General features: G+C 40.7%; 1 protein-coding gene across 3 annotated transcripts; it reads right to left on the reverse strand.

Annotated features, from left to right (window-relative positions):
* On the reverse strand, nt 1–25,105 carry hbs1l (HBS1-like translational GTPase). Of its 3 annotated transcripts, XM_030405200.1 has the most exons (19): nt 24,980–25,086; nt 24,692–24,833; nt 23,999–24,064; nt 23,596–23,727; nt 23,209–23,457; nt 10,881–10,989; nt 10,414–10,664; nt 8,710–8,875; nt 7,836–7,953; nt 6,268–6,414; nt 5,744–5,818; nt 5,509–5,626; nt 3,908–3,976; nt 3,666–3,770; nt 2,182–2,272; nt 1,961–2,069; nt 1,737–1,837; nt 1,388–1,532; nt 1–1,179 (listed from the first exon to the last, which is right to left on the reverse strand). In XM_030405200.1, exons 2-19 carry the CDS (start codon nt 24,732–24,734, stop codon nt 1,168–1,170), a joined length of 2,106 nt encoding a protein of 701 aa, XP_030261060.1. In that variant the 5' UTR covers nt 24,735–24,833; nt 24,980–25,086; the 3' UTR covers nt 1–1,167. The 3 variants fall into 3 exon arrangements, with proteins under 3 accessions (XP_030261060.1, XP_030261061.1, XP_030261062.1); XM_030405201.1 differs by lacking the exon at nt 24,980–25,086 and having other exon boundaries at nt 24,692–24,944; XM_030405202.1 differs by lacking the exons at nt 1–1,179; nt 1,388–1,532; nt 1,737–1,837; ... (9 more) ...; nt 10,414–10,664; nt 10,881–10,989 and adding an exon at nt 19,452–22,589 and having other exon boundaries at nt 24,980–25,105.
* Nucleotides 25,106–26,293: the final 1,188 nt, after the last annotated feature.

A 26,293-nucleotide genomic window follows, 5' to 3' on the forward strand; every position in this document is an offset into this window, starting at 1 on the left:
TATGTTTAAACAGTACAACTAGTTTACTTTAAGTGCAGTGAGCCATTTGTTGAACTCCCAAACACGTGTGTCTGAAGACTGACATGCAAAATCTTTCTATATACTCACACTCTGAACGTATTGGCATGTTCTGTGGTGCTTTCCACGCTCAAACCTGACGGGAAATTCTCACCTCTACATTTTCACTTCCCACTTACTTTGACATAAGCAGTTTGATTGACAGGAAAATATGGTTTGCTGGCATGCAGGACACTCACATTCACAGACTGTAGGCTCAAACTCAAAACCACACATTAATAATGTTGTCGCGCTCATTTAGCATCATCTTCCTTCACACCATCTGCAACCAACATGTCCAGATTAACACATAAACAGAAACACAGCTCCACCTTCACTCAGAGAGAAAAAAAAACACACATCCACAATTCAAAAAGCATTTTTGTGCTTTACTGTTGAAGCATTTCAAGTATCTTTTGTTAACATGTTTTATCCAGAGGGAGGTGAACATTTGAGTTTCCCTTTTTTTGTTCACGATCTACTCCACCGTCGGTAGAGCGGACTTTGTTTCCTTCGCCATGTCATTTGAGATGCAAACTTTTTTTTTGCCTTCAACTCCTGCATTATTTCATTTCTGTCTAAAGTTAAAATCAGTTATTTCAGCCCACCGGTTTTGATTAGCAGAGCCTTATAATGAAAACCAAATGTTCTCTTTACACCACATAAACTGAGCTGGATCCTCCACCTTACATTTTTAGTCAAAATTATTGATCAGCCGCAGCTCCTTCCAGGAGAGGACAGTGAAATTAATCACTGTGAAAATCTAAGCTCGGTAGGACTGTCTTTCAGAGTCCGATTATATCATTGATTTTTAGCTTGATCAATCTGTGAGTTGAGAGCAACAAGATTTTACTAATAGGTGAGCAGTCTGTGTGAAGTGGGAGAAGCTGGGTCATGCGGCTGTTTTGACGGAGGCGGCTGCTCAGCATCTTGCCCGTCACCGTTGGTTTACTGTGCAGTTTGTTAGTGTTGATCAGAGCAGCTATTGCTACAGAGAGGTGGATGGATGAATGTGACGCTCCTAGTCTCTTGAGGAATTGCACTTTGTCTCTGGCTTCATGCAGGCTGGACAGCAAGGTCTGACAGGCTCTGAGTCCACTGAAGGGCTCTTCATTCTTTGATCTGCGGGGAGGGAAAAGCAGAAGGGGACAGTTTAACTAAAGAGTGAAAACAATGAACTGATTCCATATGATTGTCTCACTCTTAATTAAGAAGATATACAGCAGAGAGGTCCAGCATATGCCTCAAGAAAAGCACATCATCATTTTCTGCATTAACACACATTTCTACACGTTGTTTCTGATTTTGTCTAAACTTAGGTGCACTTCACCTCGGTGACGACCCCTGCAGCAATGGTGGAGCCGACATATCGCAGCATGAAGCGGCCCAGTTCTTTGTAGTCCTTATACAGCTCTAATGACACTGGTCTCTGGGTCTGGATCTCCACGATGGCATTCATACCTTTACTCAAACACCTGAACAGGAATGACACACACACACACACAGTGAACACCACAGATGACACACCCACCTGGATTACAATGTTGTTAACAAGTTGATTTTCTCCACATTATTTCATTTGGATCTAAAGTAGGAAGCAATGTGAAGCGCTCCTTGGGAAAATGTGTTGTTTATTTGAAAAAAGATAATGTCATACAGTGCCTCGCCACAAAACTCACTTCGGCTTCTTCTTGAGGACCTCACCGCTGCTCTTGTGTAGAACGCTGATCAGTTTCCTAATGGTGGCCGGCTCGCTGACTGTGTGGTAGTGCAGCAATACCTACAACCAAGCGCGCACACACACACACACACACATTGGAACAAGGATGTGCATTGAATGACAACAGTTTTGAGTCGACTAAATGTTGATGGTAAGACTGTGAGTGTGTTTGGTTGCACTTACTGGGAAGCCCTGTGTGATGGGGACCTCGATATTAAAGAGGAGGATTCGGGCTCTGAATCGAGTACAGACTCGAATGGGCTCCTTGGGATCGCAGAACACACAGCCCACGCTGAAAGGAATATGTTATCAGTAAAAAAAAATAGCTAAGCATAGACAATTCAAAACATACACACATACCTCCGTGCTAAAAATCAAATAAATAGCATTGATCTTTTGATTACTTGATCTTGATGATGTCCATGCCAGTGACTGTCAGGCTGACATGGTCTCCTGCTGCAGCCCAGTCCAGAGCCTCATCATGGAGAGTAATACCTGTGGCAGAGATAAACAGACAGTCTAAGTCTTTAGATTCATTTTCACACCCAACTTATTTGAAACGTTTTTTGTTAGGCAAAGTTCGGTCAGAAACCCCTACTCTGCTGACGGTGCAAGTCACACATCTGCCACACGAGGGCAGTGTCTAACACCGCTCATTCAAAAGTCAGTCACACTCTGACAGGTGTTTGTAGATCACATGCTGTTGACTCATAGATGGAAAACAACTAGTTATTGATGCCAGCCGAGCCTAGTGAAGGATCCTGCTTGAAAGATGTCCTTACAGCGTACAGTTGTGTGTTTTTAGTTTATTATAATATTTTTAATTAATCCCTAGATTAGAACTTCAAGTTCAAGTTCTCAATGAAATGCTGCTTAGCACCTAAACAAAAGCATCAAAAATGGTGAAGGGCAAAGTCTTGTACACATGTATAGAGGTTAAAAACAGAGTATGTTGTAGATACAAATATGCTAAGATAAACATACAGAATAAAAAGTATAAAACATGTGTGGCAGTCACAGTAGTTCAACAGTGAGACATTAGAGTATATACAGAATAGAAAGCAAGAGGTAGGACATGGTAGAGTCTATCAATCAAAAACATTATTCTCCTGGAACACTGACTTTATTTTTCAATGACAACATACATAACGTATTTCCAAGTAATTAGATTACATTAAGTTCAATGCAAAGTATTTCTAATACATTGAGTTGATGTGAATTAATCTCATAACTTAGTCGTCTTAAATTAAGTTAATGCATTTTTTTAAGCATTACATGTAAAAGTAATCTTTTACATATGGATTGGATACAGAGCTAGAAATCTGTATTTTTTTGTGGACCTATCAAGTTAAAGTACTCTGTGGTCTGGGTGCTTAAAGAAGTAGAAAGATGTCTATTAAAAGGGGCTTCCAACCGTGTCGTGGGTGTATGAGTGAGCCTCGTGGCATTCATGTCAGCACGTGTTTATATGCTGACATATGCATAATGTATATACATGCATATAATGTATATAATCCATCCACCTATGTACACAACTTTATCCATTCTTGTTTCTTTACCTCTCTTGCTTCTCTGCACTACTTGTACGGTTTACAACATACAGAACAGCTGACTTGAATACAGACTATTTGGTGTATATTTTTAAGTTGTTGGCCATTTATTATACTGTACATACCTACCTCCCGCTCTGCTGCTACAGATAATAATGAGGAGCATCGTTGAGACTTCCTCACTCATGATTAATTATATATAATACGATTTTGGAAATGTTTCTGTGCAGCTTCTTATCGCCATCTATAAAAAAAAAATGCTCTGTAGGACTCCAAAAAAGGGAGAAAAGTGAAAATACCAAATGAGCCACCGTGCCACACTGGCAGCAAAGACGCACCTTTCACGTTGCACGTTTCGTTGGGAGGCATGGCCAGTATTTTTTCTCCAGTCTGAATGTAACCAGCCTCGATCTTCCCTGTTACACAGAAGCCTGAACCCTGGTCTGGGAAGAAAAAATGCAACCTCAGCAATCTCTTTAATTTAGAGAAAAAGAGAAATGAAATTGAGGCAAAAAAACAAAAAGGTTGAAGAAAATTACAGTTAGTGAAGTATAAGTATGCATCATGCAGTATCTTTTACCTTTAAACACATCTGAGACGCACAGTCTGAAAGGTTTGTCTACAGATCTCTGAGGGGCTTTGAAGGAATCTGTGAAAGAATAGGAAAAATACAGGAGACAAAAAAAGAGGAAGAAATCAAGATGGGAACAGAAATTGTATATGATGACATATCTGACAATCACCCAGTGGTGAATGATTTTCTCTGGTAATGGGTGAGTAACACATCAGTATCCTCACTTAATAGTCAGCACTTCAATAACAGTCACAGGACTGTAAAACTCTAAAAAAACTACAGACTATGTTGTGTAAACCAGTCAGTGCTGAAGTGAGTCACCTCGTAGTGATATTCCACTCAAAATCTGTGCTTTGGAGGCTTAACAGGCGGCTGTAAAAAGCCTCACGGCTCTGGTCAATTCCATTTCGGTCTGTTTTAATGGTTTCCAATGACGTCTTAACATTGGCAAAAATGTCTCGGACTGCTCCAAAAGCGAAATCACCTTCTCCACCTGTACGTGCTTGTATAGTGCTGAGGCTACGGTTTTGGTGTGATGTGGCACAAATGTGCGACTTCCTGTGCAGCTTGGAGCTTAGGTTTTCGATCTCAACTTATTTCACTACCAACTGTTAATTTCAGCTGATTTGTCCATTTAAAATTGTTATAACTTTTTACATTTATTTCTGAGGTTTTATCAGTTTTACTTTTTATCAGTTTAATCAGTTTTACTTTTTCTTCAACCCTTTCTCCTTTAAGCTTGTGTTTCTTTTGGCCTTTTTATGGCTCTATTGATAAGACAGCTTCAGAGATGACAGGAAACAGGATGAGAGAGAGTGGGAGTGACAAGCAGCAAAGGGCCGCAGTGAGGGCAATGCCTTCTGCACACGGGACGGCCGCTCCACCAACCGAGCCAATGGGCGTCCCAGGCTTGTGTTTCGTAATGTCTACGAAGTTCTGTGTACATTTATACTCAGCTATATTGCAAATGAAGTCTCCACCTGTTTTCCCAAGTTAAAATAAAGATTGAATGACTGCATATGGAGACACTGGCAATTTAAAATTAATCAAAATATTGCCAAGTACAATATCCAATTGCTAGAAACTGCATTTTTTGATAAAGGTAAACTATGTGACAAAATGTTCACTGTGGTGCTGAAGAGATGCAAGTCTGCACATTTTATTCTACAGATGTTAGAGAGTGTTTGTTTGGTACAGACACAAACAAATGTCACATCATCATAAGTTTTACAGTTTTGCTTCAGTGAAAATGAAAATTGTGATGAGTGAGTGATAATTTCCAGTAATTGTGAATCATATCACAGTTGTGACATCCGTCAAAAATAAGTGCAATATGATTTTTTTTAGGTATCGTAACTACCTATGAGTAACACAATATCACTATTAATTCAGAGTAAAACATTTCTCAGTGGTTTTTTGATGCAAATCAACATGTTTTTGGAACTCGAGCAGAGTGACATCTCACTAGTGAGATGGGATGACATGTTGAAAAGTGACGTGTCACCCTTTTTTAAACCTCAAACCAAAAAACAGTAAAGATTTTCACTGTGATGTGATGCACTTGATGCACTTGATGTACTTATTAAATAGTGAGTCGCAAGCATTACCAATCTGCTCAAGCAGGCTGGGACCAGAGTACCAAGAGGTAAGTTGTGACACTGAACTCCTGGTGACGAGGTTTTCTCCTGACAGGCCGCTGGTGGGGATGTAGAAGACATCAGACTCCTGGAAAAACATTTAAAAACAAAAAACTGGATCAACCTCTGAGCCAAATAGCCAAAATGGCATTAATGTGTAATATCCTATCATGTAAAGATGTGGATGTGTTAAGAGTGACCTCACCTTGAATCCTGCCTGCTTGAGAAAATGGCCGAGTTTGGAAGTAATGTCTTTGAAACGTTCTTGTTGCCAGTTTACCTGATTTGAAAAGGCACATGAAGAAAAAAGAAAGAGAAAATTGCAGAGAGAGAAAGTTTCCCCTTCAGTGCGGCTTTGCAATGGAAATGTGTCAGCAAAATGCCAATGATTGTAGGAAACAAAATCACAGTCTCACACAGACAGTTCCCTAAAGCCTTGTTCTCTACTCACGGAAACATTTAGAGGTCCTGAACTTTGAGAGAATGTGAAAAGGGCCTATTTTATTGCAGTCCAAAATGAACAGTAAAGTATATAGAACATTTCCCCTCATCAAAGATTATTGAAATGGTTCTCTTTGAATATTAATTTGTATCTAAAATATCTGCAGGATTACAGTTAAAGCACAAATGACCTGCTGATTTTTAAGGACTTCTCTAAAAAGATAGATGGTATTACATGTGGTAACAGCTAAACCCCACCATTACAGTCAGTAAATCTCTGGGTCTGACCTGGTCCATCTTGTTGACAGCAACAGCCAGCTGAGTGACGCCAAGGGAGCGAACCAACAGGGCATGCTCTCTGGTCTGGCCACCCGCCTCAAAGCCTGCCTCAAACTCTCCTCGGCTGGCGTCCACCACAAGCACCGCCACATCGGCCTGAAGAGAGAACCAAGGGGAACAGATGAGAACCGCATGCATCTGTGGCTGCTGAGGCAGATGTGAGCATTAGAATTACACATGAACTCAGCTCAGCAGGTAATTCAACAGCTGAAATTTAATATTTAACACACATGGTAGATTATAATGAGAAAGCTTCAATGAGGCTTAAGAGTAGAGTGTCAGTAGTGTTCAAAAGCATTTTAAATCCCCCTTCAAATAATCAAATATAAAACTTTAATGTCTGGTGTACATGTCTTAGAGAGGGTGATACAGGGAGATAAAATACCTGCAATGCAATAAATGTTCTCCATTATCTAGATGGAGACAAAGCGCAACCTCAATTGTTTCCCTTCTTTGATGAAGAATATTATATCTTATAACAAGTGTTAGAATCAAAATACAGTCAAATGCATAATTTAGGCTATGATGTAAAAATAAAGCTTTTCTTTGTACATTAACGAAGTACAGGATGTTCTGGAAATCATTGAAGGTTACAGATATACCATCTTTGGCCTGCGGCAGACTGATGCCTACATCTGCCTGCAACAGAAACCCCTTAGTCACGAATAGACGAGGCTGAACGTGATGACAGTCATATGGTAAAAAGAGAAATTACACGAGTGCCTCAAAACAGACTCAGACAAGCACACCCATGCCGGCAAAAACACCTTGTGACACCAACACCCAAAACCACAAAAACTTATTTCAAATCTCTGGGCGGGTGGGGCAGCTGAGGTTCTAGTGCAGGAGGGAAAGAACCCTCTCGATCGAGCAGAGGTTTGCAAAGTTAGAAAGAAAGTCAGTTTTACTTAATTAATCAATCAGGATTGCCTTAGATGGTTACGGCATAAATGTAGCGACCTGATGTGATGAGCAGTGTTGGAAGAAGCATTTTTGTGCACGTGGGCTACACAAAAATGCACAATAGTGAAATGATTCTACATTAGAGGTGACAAAGTAACTATGTATTTACTTTCAATCTTAATAGCTAGTACTGTTATATCTCTGTGTGCATTAGCCACTTAGCAAACCAGATCACTGGACCCTAACACTTAACTAAGAAACTTTGGACAACTTCACTGCTCATTTGTGCACACTGGTCTAGAGCATTAACCTGTGGGTACATGTAGCTTTATAATATCCATGAATTTGCATTTTTATCAATTCATCTGTATCCTGTTCCTCTGACGTCTGTTTTTTGAGTAATTACAACACACACACACACACAGAAAAAGATCAGTTATCTTTCAATGAAAAATTAAAGCAAAACAAGCTGACTCTGTACCATTATTCTACTCCTGAACACAGTTGAACACGAAGACTGTTCCTCTTAATGTAGACCTTCAACAGCAACATTAGGAGGTGCACACTTTGATGCCTGGAGACATTTCATATTTCAGCACTTTCACACGGTATACCTGTGCAGCTCCAGTGATCATGTTGGGGATGAAGTCTTTGTGCCCTGGTGCATCCATCAGAGTCACCACCTTAGAGTTCGTCTCGAACTTGGTCATGCCCACATCCATTGTCACACCTCTGGAGCAAACACAGAAAAAAAGAGGGATTTGTTTTATAGCTACTTAAATCTGCAATACACATATATATAATATACAATCATTTGTGTAAAAGTCAAATGAAACGTGAACATACTGTAAATAAAACTTGTGGATGGTGTTTTGAATAGCATGACTGCCATATAAGGGAATCCAGATTTAAAGCTTCGGTCGATTTCAGTTCAAGAGCAACGTCTTCTAGTGGGCGAGGCTCTCAGTCTGCTTTAAGTATTACGCATTTACTTCAGAAGTTACTGATAGCTGAATATGGATTCCCACCCGAGTCACTTTCTGTTTCTGACGTATTTCGCTTCCGTTTCACTCGAATATAAACAGAGATGGGGGAACAGGGACATATTTTCCACAACAACATATCTGACATGGTAAAAAGGGGGATCTATTTAGTGTTCACCATCAGTCATAGCACAATTTATAGCAGTAAAGTTATTTACTAGTGCAGGGAAGATTTGTAAACGGGCCATTTTCTCAGATCAAATGCAGGATAAAATCATGTGGAGTTATTATCACTGGTACCAGTAACACCAGTAATTGGATCAAATGTGTGACTCGAGATATGTTATCAACCAAAGCACACAGCAGGAAGTGACAGAAGCTTGGTAAGCATTTGCAATACGCAAGGGTGCTTCTCCAGCGTGCATTTGTGGGAGGAGGACAACTGTGAATTTCCCTGTCCATGCATATCCATCTGTTCGTCTGGAGTTTAACGCTCAAAGTGTACCTGTCCCTCTCCTCGCCAGTTTCATCCAGGACCCAAGCATAGGCGAAGGAAGCCTTTCCCGCCTTCTTTGACTCCTGCTCGTACTTGTGCATGGTGCGCTTGTTGACGTTGCCCAGCAGATAAAGCAGGTGGCCCATCAGTGTGCTTTTGCCCGCGTCCACATGACCTGCACAGAAGAATAATGTAGTCCAGGGGTTAAGGGGTACAACGACGAGAGAGGGACCTCAGTGATAGAAGAAACAAGTGGCAGGGAGGACAGACAGAAAAAGAGGAAGAGTGTTACCGCAGTGATAAGACAGGTAGGGGAAGAGTGGAGATAAGATAGCGGGAAGCCACAGATGGGAGAAGGAAAGACGTAGAATTGCACAAGAGAGGGGAGGCAGACAGAAATGGGAACAAGGATGGGGGGGAGAGGGGGGAGGGAGAGGACCGTGGTAAAACGAAAGGTTTCACAGGCTGTGGGAAACTAGAATCATCTGCACTTCTGAAACTACCAAGTCACTTTTTTCTGGTGTAACTGAGAATGAGAAAATATGATTGAGCAACTGCACTGGTCTGCAGTTCCACTCATTTACAACTATTATACTTAGACATGTTAACCAAACAGGGTGACTGAAAAGTGATTGCGAGGCATTGCAGAAAAGTCTGACAGAGAGGTCAAATGCATGTGAGGGACATTCTGCACCTTCACAAATTCAGGGATGTGGCAGAAAAAAAACCCAAATTGTGCTAGCTCCTTGCTGACAACCATATTTAGAGATGCAGCAGGTGATGGCAAAGGAAGGTCAATGTAGGTGGCATGGCCTCATGGCAATGCGGGAGATGAGGAGGCACCAACCATCGTTCAGTGTAGCAGGAACACATGTACAGAGCTAACCAGCCATGAGAGGTTGCTGATCTGATAGTCTCTGGTCTGTCTGGTGCTTCTATGGTGAACCATTACACCCGCATTGAAAAATACTAAGTAGAAGGTGAGCAAAAAAATGTGTTAACCCCTGTGACCATGGAGTCCTAATCTCTAGGCAGTGTCACAGAGTTCCACTCAAGAGCACGGCCTTGGGGAGGAGGGCTGCTTGGCACTAACGACATTAACATTCTTCTTCTGTGTAAATTTCATTATGCAGAGGAGTCCCTAATGGCTGACTCCATGTCGGCATTTTGTTATGACATGTCAGTATGAACAGCATCACTGACGTATATCAGTACAGTCATATAAATAATCTGAACAGCTCAGTACCTGTTTCAACAAAAGCTACTGTGACGCAGTGTGTGAACACTTTAATGTGGCTCTATTACTGTTACCAGTTTATAAGAATAAAGTGTGAAGAAAAAAAAAATCCAACATGGAAAAATTCAGATTTTAAGACTTCATACAAATTAACTCCCAAATATCATAAAAATTATTACAGAATGGCCACTGATCTCCTGCTGCTGATCTTCTTCCAATTTAGTTTTGCATGACAAACGTACCCGTAGTACTGTATATTGCCCAATAATTTAAGCTGTACTTCCTCTTTATTTTCAACAGCCAGCAAGTAGGAAATTGTTCTATAAGTGATTATAATTGTTTTCAATCCTTTGTGTGTGCATCAACATGAGTAACTCTTGTAATTGGGCTGATCCTTTACACAAAAAAAAAAAAAAGCTTAGTCACGAGAGGTTATTGTGGTGGTTTTTGAGTGGTTTTGTAGATTTCCTTCCTACCTATAACCACCAAATTCAGCAGAGGTTTCCCACCCTGCCGCTTCTCCAGCTCGGCCTTGATATTGAGCGCCTGCCGGGCTTTTCCCGAGGAGCGTCCTGGGGTTGGTACTGTAGAGGGCTCGTCTGCGTTGGACCCTTTGGATGGAGTCTCGGGACGTTTGGATGTTGCCTCCGATGAAGAGGTCGCGGAGGCGTTTTCGGGGCTGCCACCCCGGCGTACTGAAGCAGTCACAACGCCGTTCTCCCCTGTGCTGAGGAGGAAATATGGGGTTTAATCATGATGAAACACAACTCTTCTCTGCAACACACGGTAATTCTGCCAGTGTACTGTTTCCAATGGGCTCTACTCTACTATTTCGCTGAACGTTCAGTGATTTCCACTGTAGATGGAAGAAGGAATTTGATCACTGCTTGAATGCTTTTGCACTGTTTTATGAGAACAAAGTGCATTTGTGTGTACAACCTACCTGGGAACATCAAAGCCCATGGTCTGCTTCTTGCCAGAGACAGTCATGCGGGCCACTTTGGGTACCACTTCAGAGTCCACTTTATTGTGAGGCGCATCTCTGTTTTTAGCTTTAAGAGAACAGAGGAACAAAACTGTACAGTTGCTCACAAACAAAGTCAATCATGAGTCACTGTGGGCAACGCATTTTTTCCTATATAAAAAGGGCCCGGAAACACCTTCATTGTGATAAATGGTTTATGTGTACTGGTAAGGACTTGATGATATTTGTCATGAACAGGATAAGGCGGAACAGTTTCTCACGCTACATTTTTTGATTTGATATAAAAGCTTACACACACTTGTTCTGCTTTTCTAGCTCGATAAATAAAGCTGTAATAAGTAATACATAAAATACACGTAACACCAAGATAGCTTACACAACACATACTGCATGTATGCTTCTTTGGCATGAAGACTTCCAGAGGATATTACAAAATTTATATTGATGACTATTATCCTCATCATAGCCGCCTTACTGGAAAATACAGTAAAGAAAATCCTCTGAAGTGGAAGCACATGATGCAATGAGTCGAGGCCCCATCTATCTGATTGGTAGTTCCTATTTTGCAGCCGCGAGACTTGTTGAGGTCATTGCTTTGTCATCCCAGTCCCAAATGGCCACCGGTACCAGTCATATCAACCTGCTACTGATTCATTTAGACTGGGCTGCACAGCCAAGCCTAGTGCACACTGTGTGCGTCTATGCGTCTGTGTGCATGTGTGCGGCAGTGACATCCTGGTGCATAGAGGGTTAATTTCAGAAGTGGCCGTTGCCTCCCGTCTCCACGTAAATAGAGCAGTGTGACACAGCATTTCGCAGAATGAATCTTGTACAAAAAGGTGTCACTCTCAGCAAAGCGTAGAGCTGGAGGTGAATGAGTGTGTTATCACACAGATGCACAACTGATTAAAAAACACCTGCATATATATATTTGCACGAAGAGACTTAAAATTGGTTAAACTGTTACAACTTGGAAAAGGGATGTCGGTCATAAATATAATTTCTGACAGTTTTCATTCTATTTTATGTATGCATTTATTTATCTATTTCATGGTTAGTATCAACACAGGACAAACTCACGCACCATCTACACTAATTTTAGAGTCACATCTGACACAACCCTAACCCTAACCCATAAAAATTTAAATCAGGCTAAATATTGTTGAGGAGCTCGATCCTCTTTGATGTTTGTCTTTTAACACTAAAAAAACTAAAATCTTATACCATATAGCTTGTATTTGTATTGTTTTTGTGTTCTCCTGTATGCTTCAGGCAGTTTATTCATCATAAAAAAAAACCCAGAGGGAAAATGAGAGGAAAGAAGGTGTGATTCAACAGAATTATTAATGGACTTTCTCTAACCAAGCTTTCTCTATATGACAAAGAGAAAAAGTCCCTCTCATTCTGAAACACTGATACACAAGTAGGTAGCTTTCAGCACTCTGAGGAGGATTTTTTTTTGTAAGCAATGGCACGTACATGCATATGAAAATGCTGGGGAAAAATTGGCAACAAACGCAAATCTGTGTTAAAGATATTTTATTTTTCATGTCATTGAAACTGCTAGCTGTACATGAAAGAAAAACGGTTACAACTTATTTTTACATTATAAATTCTAAAAACTTACCAAGAACTACCTGTAAGAGATGGACCCCTACATGGTACCTAAAGGACAGTTATAGATTTTTTACACCGCTGTCATTACTAAGATTTGACTCATTACTGTCCAGCAGTAAGCAGCAACATGAGATAAATTAAGTACTCTCTGGGGAATTTATGTTCTTCCTGCAGCTGGGGGCTTTTCTTGTCCCTTCTACAGTGACGTTGAGGTTTCTACCACCTGCTTCCAACAAGCCAGCTTGCAATTTACTTGCATGGAACATCAGCTGTAATACAAATGATCTCCTTAAATCACGTTAAATCTCAAAAGCACTTAATAAAATGCCTAGACCGGGGTGGCTGCAAATACCTCAATATCGTTAATGCAACAATATTGTGGGGATGATCATTGGCGCTTTCACTAAATTATGTAAGTAAGTATGTGTTCAACCAACTCTGTCATTATCTGCGAGCTCAACGAGCTCCAAGCAACTCATTCTAGTCCGAAACTGAGGCTGATGCACGAGCTTGACCAAGAGTCTGGGGCTTCCAGAGACTTGGAATTAACCACATAAGCAGCCTTTTTTATACGTTTTTTTAACATCTTAAAACAAGTCTCCATCTATTTCAGTTGCGCTACGATGCTGTTTTGCTTTGAGGCTTTGGAAATGCTTTGTGGACTATGAAACATCAAGGATTCTATCAGCACGAGGGTGTGTAGTAAGCAGACTATCTATTTTTTGGATGAATGCATTCTTTAACACAGTCGGATGTTGATAATCATCAGTACGAGGATAGAATGAATAAATTACTAACCTTGGGTGAAACAGACAGGCTCACCCTATTCAACACCCTCAAGGTCTGAATCAATAAACAACCCCCAATTCTACTACCGGACATGTCTGTCAAACACTTGAACACCTTTGCAAACAACCGACTTGCTGGATAACTTTTTCTGTTGCTGGCCTTGGGGCAACGTTAACAGAAGGGCGGTCTGAGAACAACTACACAACACTATCAGGCTCTGAGGCTTGAAGCAGGATCTCTTTACACTGTTTGGATTGGCGGGTAAACAGTTGGTGTCAATCCATCCAGGATTTCTCTACTATAGGGGTCCCTTGCAGTGACTAAGAATGAGTGAGTCAGTTGTACACCTTGGCCTGAGGGCCCAACTGAGCACAGGATAAGGGGAGTCGCCCAGGATATGCAAATATCAACCCCCCCACCATCCAAATACACACTTGTATGAGTGCAAAAGTTAAATAACAAGGACTCCAGGTGAAAGTGCAGTTGATTTAGTGGCTGACAGCCTCGCAGGGTGAGCTGACTGTGCATTTGAGAGTAAGAGACCCAAGAGAGAGATGGAGAGAAATGCAGACAGATGCCACACTGCATTAGGTGTTGGTCTTTATCCATGTTTTAAGGATCAAGTTCCATGGTCTTAAATTTTCTTAAAGGCAAAACACTTTCCCAAGAATATTTAATGAAACATTTCATGAGCAGCTTTGATGGAAATCACAATAAAAAAACAAGTTCTGGAAATACTTTTTTGATACAGAGGCTTCCCGCCACTTGAGGCCGCTAAAGGCTGCGAAAGACAATACTCACGTTTGACTCAAAGGTCGACCGTGGGGGAAAAGAAGGGGAAAAACGTTTTCACTGATTCAAGAATTGTATCTGAGTCTGACCCAATATGTTACTGTGAAAGTTACAATTGGATTTGTCCGGCTCTGGTTGTTATAAAGACTGTTCAGGGATAGGAGCCATATACCACAAAGTGCAGTGAGTATAAACTCACCTGACATGAGATATATAATATATATATATATATATATATATATATATATATATATATATATATATATATATATATATATATATATATATATATATATATATATATATATATATATATATATATAGATAGATAGATATATTTAAACCTATATTTTGGCAATAGTTTGCACGTGGCTGCTTATTTCTGCTGTAAATCAATGGATATACCAAAATAGCTTCACTCACTTCATTCACATTTGACAATTGAAGACTTGAAGATATGAATGAAAGTAGGACCCATCTGACCCCTTTCAGGTTGAGTCATGTACTCGCACACATCGGTGCCACCACGCCACATTTTATAGGACGACATCTACCAAGATATCACCTCATCCTCTACACTCACTTACTCAGCAGTCAACCTTGACTCATACCAAGCACCTGACGACTCTCACCTACTGTTTACAGACAGATTTCAAAATAGAGCTACTGAGGGATTAATGTGTCTGACTCGAAGAAGATTAACCTATCGTGTTAGCATGCATTTAGGATTTACATTGTTTACCAAACTAATTAAACCAGTCAACCCATTTCATCCACTTTCCATTCGGTGTATACACTCTAGTGGTGTTTTTCTTTTTTTGGGAGTTTCCAAAGAACCGAGAATACAGGCACAGAGATCACACTGTGAGGCTGATTTTCAGTTGCGTTAATGAAAACACTTGCATCTTTTTCCAGCCGGATGAAAGGCAAGAAAGTCAAACATGTTTGATGAGTAAAAGCATGGTAGACTGGAGAGGAGGTGAAAGCAAGTGGACTGTCAATCACCATCTTCCTGTTCTGCATGTTAGCTGAGCAGCTGGATATAAACAGGAATGTTGCCTCGTCGTTGAAGTCGACATGAGTTCTGACAGTTGCATGCTGAAATGATCATATCACAGGGCTCCAGACTAACTTTTTACATTGATTGCCCACCAGCACATCATTTAGGTGCACACAGTGACACATTTTAATTCAATTTCTTCACAAATTATGTTAAAATACAATAATTAAGATTGTTTACGGGAACAAAAGGTGCAAATACATGTTTCATTCCCCAAAAAATTAAAGAAATGGCTATAACCTTTCATGTTTAAATAAACTGCTAAATTTTAGGAGCACCGCTGCGACCAATGAAAATGTTAAGTTGCACTTGACAGATTTTTGGGTGCACTTGTGACCAAAATAGCTGCACCCTGGAGCCCTGCTGCCATGATCACGTTATGTGGGCATCAAGCTAAAGGTCGCTGCTATAAACGGAGTTTCCTACACATTGAGAGAGAAAACAAAATAGCATTACTCAACAAGCGCCTAGCAGTGATGGTGCAAGATGACCATATTTCAAAAGGGTCGTAAATCTCAATTCAGAACTTGCTTTAACTTGCTGTAATTAAAAAGTGTTTAGCAAAGATGGAAGGAGTTGATGGGGGGATTATTTCAGACACAGGCCTAAAAAGACCTCACAAACTATCACACTTGAATCGAACTGAGAACCAGCGGAATTACTTGAAGACTATTATTTATGCAGACTTTGCTTCCAACTTGAGCAAACTACTGCAAACAGGTTAATTCCAGTTCACAGATTAGTACCAACCAATTTAGGTGTAGCATATTTCCAATAGGGGGGCCATGTCTGACAATTTAAAGTTAGAGATCTTAAAGGTCACCCTACTCTCTCTCTCACACACACTCACACACACACACACACACACGCACACACACACACACACACACACACACACAAAAGAATCAGTGCCTCCTACACTCTGCCAGGAACCCACTTTTCTCGAATCTGAACCATCAAACACGATGCATACCAATGATTTAATTAGCGACAAAGCCAACAAAAGGAAGTTGAATGTAAATCAGGGTATTGGAAATATAATTTTAAATAATATCCCACAAAAGAAAATCCCTTTGCAGCCAAATCCAAATAATATTAAATAACCAGGGAGCAGGGACACAACTAAAAGGACAAGCTACTACACAGACCCTACCTCCTTTCAAGTGAAACTGCTTGCAGAAATCTTGCTTTTTAAAATGACCATATTTTAAGAAAGATTAGGATTACTCGTCACTTAGATGCAGAAATCCCAACAAAGAAGGTATGAATTAGGGCTGCAGCTATCAATTCTTTTTGTAATCGATTAATCTAGCACTTTATCGATCGATTAAGGATCATTTTTTTACCGCGTTTTTAAACAACCAAAACAAATAATGCATAACGAAAATGATGTGGCTGTAAAATGATCAAGCATTTCTCAAAAAAACATAGGTATTCATTCCAACTCCAACATTTGGCTCCAAAACTAAGCCCATTTATTAAGTGCCAGTGCCAATAATTAAACAACAATACAGTTAAATCAACTTACTGTAAAACATGTATACCATGTAAAACTGTGAATACAAACTTGAATAGTAAAGGCCATTTGGCCTTGGTTTTGTTTTCTTAATACAACATTACAAAAAAAGGATTGCACCTTCTGCAAACTACCCACCTGAGAACAAGGAATGAATGTAAAATATCAAGCCAAACAGTCACACAACGTGTACAATTTATAAAAAATAAATGTAAATAAAACAATTATAAACAAATAAAATAAATGAATTATAAATAAGACTTTTTCAGTCTTCAGTCCCCAAATCCATGATAACCACACTAATCCGCCAATCACAAGGAGGCAAATACACTGTGTGGGAAGACTAGGGTCCTCCTGGAACCGAAACTTATCCTGAACTGTCAGGAATCATTTCAAAGTGACACAGTCACATTGGATTAGCCGGTGGAGGCGGTGTAATGCACTCAAACAGAGTTTATAATCACAAAACAGCCAATGTAGCACGTAATTCATGATCATGTCTGTATAAAGTGATGTTTATTTTTGCTCTTCTTCGGCGGCTGTTTCAGTGAGTTTTGGACGCAGAGTGATGAGACGTATACCGTTGAAATTTGTAGAGTCTCAGCTTTCATATGACATGCTGTATGTAGCGTTAGCATAAAGTAGCGTAATCGCTAACGCCGATTTTTCTGACATGCGCCAATAGCGTGTTTTTTCTACGTGCTCCTTTAGTCGCTTGGTGTCTGAATTGAGTTCCGATTAGGTGAAAATGATTATCATGAGCGTTTAGCTGAGCTTCTTCCCGTTAAGTTGGTGTGCTGCATTAATATGTTGCTACATGGTTAGCATGCTCTTATAGGGTGTATAATGCAACATGCGCAGCTCGGGTTGAAGAGGTTAAAAACATAAACGCTAAACATCATATCTAGTCAAACCGCATCACATCACTACAAATACAGAGCTAAATTGTGCCAGCCAGCTAAATTCAACATGTATGACGCGCTGGTGTGCTTCCTGAACAACGGTCCGTGTGGAACAATCAGATCCCTGCGCGTATAGTGCGCGTCATAGGAATTTAACGAGGCTTCGAGGCAGAGTTTTTGCCTCGAGGAATTTTTATAATCGAGTTAATCGAGTAACTCGATGAATCGTTTCAGCCCTAGTATGAATTTAATTGATGAATAAATATAATCATTACCGATTGCCACATGGCAACCACATTAACCGGAATGACTCTGAAGACACTGCATGCCTGCAACAAACTGTCACATCACTTCTGTATGGAGGTCTTTAACGATATTATTTGCCCTCAGCCTCTGTAGAGCTCACCTCTTGCATTTCGTGTAACAAGTGCAGCTTTTTCCATCTAAATAAAGAACTACACTGCACTCTTTGCCTTTTTTCCTGTAAACATACTGCACCACAACAAAGCAACAGTGTTGATGGCACATCCAAACACACCTGCTATCTTTTGACCACTTGTTGCGCGTAAAATGGTATTTTCCAGTGTTGGCACCACATCACAACAAAACTGTGTTTGTGCAACATGGCGTGCCTTGCAGAAATGCAGAGCCTGTGAAGACACAAAATGATTTGATCTGTCAAAGCTTTTTGACAAAGCTGTGAAAGTCGAGAGACATGATCAGATTTTCCTACGTAGGTGTTGTAAGAGAGACACACAGAGTGAGGTGATCGGCTGCTGTGCAGAGTCGCTGTGTGCTTGGGGTGACATTTGCTCCAAGAGATCAGCTTCCTGCCCAAACCCACACACTGGCTCGCCTTAAGAGAAGAGGACAAAACTGTTGCTGGACCAACCCAGTTCATGATAACACTTACTCATTTCTAGATTGTCACATTGTTAAATCTAAAAGTGCTCTTGATCATGATGAATCTTCAGTGACGACAGACCACAACATCCCTAATACACCTAATTATTGCCAAACATCACAAAGCTCCCAAGACTAGATATACACACAGAACCTGTTTGACTTGTAATGTTTAACTTGTCATTATTAACACTATCTGCCCTTTATTATCTACTATTTCCTTCAGGCTCACCACTCTATGTTTGACAGCCTGAGGGTCACTCAGCTTCCTGCACCTGTATAAAGTTTACACACATCTAAGCCCAAACCCCACACCTTCACTCAAATAGCCTTCTTACATTTAAGACAACTATGAGGCAGGGCAAGAAAATGACTGAACAGTGAGGAAGGTTTGTCATCAGCTCTGATCATATCCTCCTATCTCAACACTAGAATACAGACCAGTGTCCTGATAACAACAGTAAGACGATTACCCTTTTGTTAGGGTCTCCTGACAGTTTTTGCTGTTAGTACATGATGTTATCTACTATCAGCTCTAGGACTTCTTCTTGTCCAATCATCAGTCTCGAACATTCATTTCTTTAAGGGCAAAATTCTCCATTCAAACCAATACCAATGACTCATGGTAAAAATGTGAGCTGCCTTAAGAAACTTTTGGCTAACCTTAAAAAAAAAACACAGACACGCATACACTGCACCAGATACATAATGCAGAGTTTTCACTTCACAAAATGGACATACCCTCTTATTCAAAGGCTAAATATTATGACACTGAAGTCACTGAACACACACACTCCTCATATTTCACATTAAAATAGGGAATAGAGCATTGTTTAAACTGGTCACGTAGAATAAGTCCAAAACAACACCCATTAAAAGATAGTTTTACACTCAGACACATTAAAGCACTCCTAAACACACAACTAGATACACGCCCAGACACAGGTGCATTCATAGTAGATAAAGTCATTCATCTTTATTTGAAAATTGACAAATTCACTTCTGGCAGAGTGTGATGACACACCCAGTGTATTTGTACATCGCAATATTAAAAGATTATAAGAGCAAGAAAAACCTCTTTTAGTTCAGGTCTGAATGCATTCATTTCGTTCATTCTGTACAGTCTTTATTTACAGTGCATGCACTCATAATGAACTCATTTCTTCAGTATCAAACATTAAAAGTGTTCACTTGTCTGTGTGTGTGTGTGTGTGCGTGTGTGCGTGTGTGTGTGTGTGTGCACGTTTCCCTCCTTCATGGGAAAATCTCCAGGTGTCCTCGAAAACCAAAATGTCTACCCCATGATCTCAAACACAGGCAGCAAGTAAACCAGTACGATGGTTAACTGATCCATATTCCAATAGCTGCAGCACACCTGCAAACAAACTCAACCTCTTTCTTCTCCTTTGAGGCTTCATGCAGCTCAAAACTAGTAAAAGGGGCCATGCAAAAAAGAGATATACTTAGAAATGTCCCAGACTATGATTAAACTATTTTACTTTCATACAAAAAAATCAATTAAAAAAGATTACAAGCAATCTAACAGTACAAAAATAAGACTCAAATTTAAAATGTCAAAAAAAAATGTCTACTACAGTAAATGAGAAAAAAGCTAATCTAAAAAGTTCTTAAAAGATCAACAGTAGAAAGTTTATTTGAGCCGTGTTTTCACTGCATGGTACGACTCTGTTACACTCGATCTACTTTTGGTACTGTTCTTGAACTTTCCACGAAAGATGCCGCATCAAACTGCAACAATATCATATCAAAATGACCTAAACACAGGAACAATGGAGGACATCGAAGGGATGTTTGTTTGTCACAGCAGGGAGACAAACTTTGTTTCAGAAAAAGACTGGAGAGTTTGGGAAATCCCAAGTCAGAGCACAGATGATGTTATGACTCTGAAGGCTCCATGTGACGTTTGTGACAGTTCTAGTGATGATTCCCTGACCAATCAGAGGTCTGAAGTGGTTTCACTCTACCATTTAGTATCTGCTCACCGTGCTTGGTACTTTGAAAAAGGTGATACCAAAAAAGGCACCAGGTGTCAGGCGCTAAACCACAATTTTTAACACAGAAAAACAAAAGAGAGCGAGTCAAGCTGATCTGAATTGTACCATGCAGTGTTAACACAGCATTAGCTGCAATTCTTCTCAAGCTGCCAGAGTAACTGAGTGGTAGATTTTGATCCTGTTTGTTCTGTACATGACTGTTCTGAATAAAGTAGCAATGGGAGACCTATTGCCTCTATACAAAAATTAATACATGAATGTTGTGGTAATACTGTTCTTTGCAGTGCTTTTAAAGCAGTCATCGGCAGCGGGTCGGCCATTCTGTGGCTCTGTTGGTCCCAAAAGTTCCTTTACTTTACATGACTGATAGATGGGACATAGTTAAAAAAAAAGTCTCATAAGGACTGATGACCCTGAGTGCTGCAACTTTTTGAGTTTCATTCAGTCTGTGGAGCAAATGCCGCCAAAGGGTTCATGTCCAAGTGAGTCAATTTAGCACCAACCTGCACGCAACTGAATTAAGAGCTTTTCAGGTCCTTGTCTACCTGGTGAAAGCCTTTTGCTGATTAGCACGAACGATGTCGTCAGGTGAGGGCGTGTCGAAGCGGAACGGTGCAATTGGTGAGAGCGGGGTGTGCTGCTCTCTGTGTTTGTCTTGCGAGGTACACAGGAAGGCCTGGTAACCACTTCCTGGTCTTTGACCCCTTGTTTTTCCCCTCAATTTATTCTTCATCCTCTTCTGTGGTGTGCGGCTTTGAATCGACAAGGTAATTGCAAATACTGATGGTTGTGCAAAAATAGAACAATCCTGTCCCATAACAACTGGGGTAGGAGAGGACGGTGAAGGGAGGTCGTTGTCGAAGTGACGAGGGCTCACTCCATCTGACTGGGCCATGAGCGCACTCAGATCAATAGTCTGCCTCAGCTTAGGCAGCCTAGAGTTTTGGTTGCATGGTTTGTGGTTGGTCCCACCCTCTGGAGTACTTTCTGCTAGCACACCAGCGCTCTCTGGTTTTGCTGGTAAGAGGAGCGAGGTGAGAGAGTAACGTGACCCATTTGAGGTGGTTGAGGTTTTGCCTTTGTGTGCAGACACCAAATGTGACAAAGAGAGCTGCTCAGAAATGCCAGGTGGTTGCTGCAGTGCATTTGCTGGAGGTTCAGTGCTGACAGGGTGAGGGGAAGCTAAGGAACTGTTGCTTTGATGCTGCAGGGCTAGCTGAGACAACGAGACAGTCCCACCTAGGCATGCAGGAGTAATGTTGGATGGTTTAGAAAAGCTGAGCATGTTTGCTGGTGGTTCAGTGCTCATTGACTGAAACTGAAGGTTTGTATTCCTGTTTTGGTGCTGTGAAGCGAGCTCAAACAGCGAAAGTGTTTGTGCTGGTGGAGCGATCCCCTGACACTTCACAGAAGTTATGCTGCTCTGGGGAGTAGGGAAGGAGTTACTGACAGAAGTCGGGCTGCGGTTTGAATGCTCCTGGATTAAATCAGCCAATGATGGGCTTCCCTTAGGATCAGCCATTGTGGGTTTGACTCCAATCCCAATTCCCATTGCCTTCTGATTGCTCTGGAGTACAGAACTGAGACTCCCAAACCCAGGAGGCACAGGCAGAGAAGAGCTTGCAGTTGTTATCTTGGGGTTGTTTAGCGACAGACTACTGAGTGGAACTGAAAGGAGGGAGGGAGCTGAGCTGGGAGAGGCTGAAGATATGTTTAAAGATGCCAGTGTTCCCAATGAAAGACTATTCAGATTAGAGATATTGGACGGAGGTGAATTAGCTCCCATGTTGACGGCACTTAATGAGGGAATACCCAGACCTCGCCCTGCATCAACTACTCCTGACACCTTACTCTTTTGCACATGCTCAGACATGAGCTGTGCCAGACTGGTGCTACCAACATCTGGACTAACATTTTGACGGCTTGAATTTGGATTTTCAGAGCTGCCTAAGACAGGGTCAGCCTTCTGATGCGATAAAAGGTCACGCAAGTTTAGTGCACTTGCTTGCACTTCTGGCTGAGTTGGTTGTGTCTTGGATGTAATGTCTGTGTGAGAAGCAAACAAGCAGGCTCCTTACCTTACAGAAGCCAATCGCAGTTGTCGAAGAGGAATGAAAGGAGGACCACGGAAAAGACGTCCATTGAAACATACCATAAACAAAAAGAAAGAGCAGAAAGAAGGCACTTTGTTAAACATTTGTATTTGTAAACAGTATTAATTACATTATAAAAGATAATATTTAGTTCAAGTATATTCCGAAGAACCCACAGATATTCAGTCCAAAACATCAAAACAAATATTTAATTCAAGTGGCCTACATCAGAACCAGTAACCGTGCTTTATGAGCAATTTCTTTGTTACCTTTTGTTCTTCACAGTAATAACAGCTGCTTTTGTTGCATTGGAGTCCTTAAAAAACCAACACACTCTCAGCTCTTAAGCAGACTCCAAAAGCCAAATATAATACCACTTCATTCACAGATATTCCTTAACAACACTGTTATTATCATTCTGAATTATACTGTAATCAGAACAGCATTCAAGATGGAATAAAAAAAATGCTCAGATTTGGGATGATAAAAATCAGAACTACTTTGAGCTTTTTTTCAGGTGGAGGGAAATAACAGGACGAGTCAAAGACAAAAACTTTCAATCAATGAAATGATCATAATTTAATCCGCTCCAGGCGTACCTTTCTCAGCCACGGCCTCTTGTTTGGTTCTTTGTGGAAGCGGCGCTTTTTCCTGGCTAACTCTTGCTACCGAAGGCTCATCACTGGTAATTTTGGTAACTGGGGCTGTCTTGGTGTCTTCAGACAGGACTGCATCCAGTGCCTTGTGTGGGTCAAACCCACATCTCATGGCTGCCTGGGTCAGGACTGAGTCCGGCACGGTTTCTCCAAGCACAGTCCGCATATGGTCCAGGCAGGAATACAGTTTTGCTACAGAGTACGACACACATGTTAGACACACACATTATATTTTGTGATGATAAAAAAAATTTACAGATGAAACAAGGAATAATTGATAGAGAAAAGTGTTCAGTTAGCACATTTTTTCACACAAAGATGAAATATTACCTTGATCAAGAGGGTCAAGGTTGTGAGTGACGGTGGGGGACATGGGTACATCCGCATCTTCGTATTCTTCCTCTTCTAAAGTTTCCTCCCGTGGCGCTTGCCTGTCTTGACGCGAGTAGATGAACTGATTTGCTGTATGAACAAAAATCACCTTTACCTCTTGGCCGATCAGGAAACTTCAACTAGGAGATGTGATGTTTGATTTATGGTGTAAAAATTAATTCGTCTTTTCAATCACAATAATCATTTATAGAAAACTGTTTTAACTACACATGTTGTAGTATATTCACCAACAAGCTTAAAATAGCTTTTGTTGACACATATCTTTTTCCATAATAATACTGTCTAGTTATCAGAATACATACACAATCCCACCTATAATTTTCCATTCACTGATACCAACCTGTTGCTGGTGATATACAGTAGTCATCATCCACAGACTGTCCATACATGTCATCGTCTTCAAAGTCTAGAAAATACAAGGGTATTATTAGGGTTCAAAATGTCTCTCTTTCTCAACTTGACACCACACATACACATATACAAATGCAGTTATTGTAATGCAATCATTGTATAGAGTCTTTTGTCACAGCTGTCACTTTGCCTTGTCAGCAGCTTCACTGAATGCATGCCGGGCTGTAAACTGAGAGTCGTGCAACTTTATTTCACGATGTCGCAGTAAGTCTGACAAATTGGGAGCCTTAATATGTTAATACAGTGAGCGGGTGTCAAACAAGAGTTAACTGATTATAGCATTTCTTTGCAAAAACACTGGGAAGTTAGCAAGCTAGCTAAGTAGCTAACGCCAACTTTAATGAACATAAACATTAGGCAGGTCACGTCAAGCTTTCACATCATAACATTAGCCTGCACGTTTGAGTATTAAGGCTAATAATAGTATTATGATGTTTTTAATCGTCTGCCAAGCGCCAAGTGACACGACAGTGCTACTGTTATCGTGCCAGCTAAACTAGCTAGCAGTAGCTGCTAGCGCTAATATCCATAACAGTCAATATTAGCTTAGCGGCTACATAGTTTAGCGCATTGAGGCCTCTCCCTGGCGATTGAACCGTCACAGCTAGCTCAAGTTATTTACCTTCATCGTAGTTGTAACCGCGTACATTTCTGTGCCGAGACATTTTGCTTATGTGTCTTCTCTCGGCCCCAGCGTAAATGTTATTCGGCTCACAGACTGTTGTGACATGTGTCTCACTGTCCGGCTGCCATTGCTGCTGATGCTGCTCAGGGAAATTACAGCAGAAGGAGATCAGAATTAATTTGTCGAAAATATAAAAATGTATTTTTTAATAATAACCTTGCTGTATTCAACTCGTTTGCTTGATAGTCAGCAAGGCAGTCATTAAAATCAAATTTTAAAACCTACTTCGAGACTTTTTCTTTTGCTGACGTAACTTCCTGTTGCCTTTTCACCAACGCGGCCTGCCTGAGATCAGATCTCCCAAACGAGCTTCTTCACAATGTGCACTCTGTCTGATAGAGAGAAACTGACCTCCAATCAGTCGATGTTTGTTCAGTTATTGAGCTTCTGAGAGGGAAATAAACAAAAAAAAAAAAAAAAAGATTATACTTAATGATAAGTATAATGATGTGAATCATCTGGGGAACAGCAAGAGGAGATGTAAACGCCTTAAATATAAAGCTTTATTGTTGATTAGTTTATTGATTAGAGGTACATTATGTCGTGTTTGGGTAGTCAGAACACAGATAAAGCCTAAACAAAAAAAATACATACACTCTCTTTGTTTTCATGACTGAATAAATTGAATAAACAAACTGACCTTAAAGGACAACACAATTTCATACTGTTTTACTTTGTTTACATGTGGCGGACCCTGCCAGCTTTCTTACTTCAAACAGTGTTTTGGTGACCTTATTTTCCTCTGAGAACAACTTGTTTATTAAGTTACCAAAAAAATGAATAGTTCTGAGTGTGTATCATTACCTCATTAATATTGTAAATATTAAAATTCTGAGTTTGAATTCTTTCTCCAAATCCAGTGCCGCTTTAATGTCAGAAGGGAATGACTTGAAAGATCTAAACTGGCTGATGCGTGATGCTGTCACGAGTGTTGTTCTTGGAAAAACCACCAACCTTCACAAGAGTGATGGTGATGATGACTGTGGGGATGACGACTTCAGTGAATGGCGCCTATGACCTCCGTACCAACACTGTTCTGTTTTATGAGTGAGACAGAAGATTGTAGCGATGACGTGTTATTAATGTGAGAGGAGAGGTGAAATTAATTCGCTTATTTCCTCATTGAACAACTCTGAGGAAATAGTTTCAGCTTATGAGGTCAAGAGAACATGAACACAAGAGCCTGCACAAAGTACACGTACAACTTTCAATCCCACCTATGATCTTGGGTTGTGAATGTCTACACCATTTTTGTCAAAGGTTATGCCCTATGGTTAGAGACCAACCCATCTGAGCCCACACTCTACACCACTCACACAAACACCCGCACCCAAGGGTGACATCACTTTTTCCTACTATCTTTGTACCACAAAAAAAAACTCATCGCCTCTCCACCTCAAAAGGGAAGGCAATGACATGTTTGTACCCCTTCGTGCGCTTGTGTTTGTGCATTCGCAAGCATGTCTGTGTGCCCATGTTTATCTTTGACCTGGTCTCTGCATATCTTGTGTGCAGGTGTGTGCATGTGTGGTCTTTGAC

This window comes from Sparus aurata, chromosome 22, assembly GCF_900880675.1.
Source record: "Sparus aurata chromosome 22, fSpaAur1.1, whole genome shotgun sequence".
Classification (NCBI taxonomy): Eukaryota; Metazoa; Chordata; class Actinopteri; order Spariformes; family Sparidae; genus Sparus; species Sparus aurata.

What these genes read in the sequence shown, in the direction of transcription:
- hbs1l (XM_030405200.1), bottom strand. Translation starts at nt 24,734, where the DNA reads ATGTCTCGGCACAGAAATGTACGCGGTTACAACTACGATGAAG. An exon ending in CAGCCTGCTTGAGCAGATTG is followed by an intron (nt 3,977 to 5,508) that starts GTAATGCTTGCG and finishes ATTCTTTCACAG; the next exon opens with ATTCCTTCAAAGCCCCTCAG. An exon ending in CGAAACGTGCAACGTGAAAG is followed by an intron (nt 2,273 to 3,665) that starts GTGCGTCTTTGC and finishes TCTCTGCCACAG; the next exon opens with GTATTACTCTCCATGATGAG.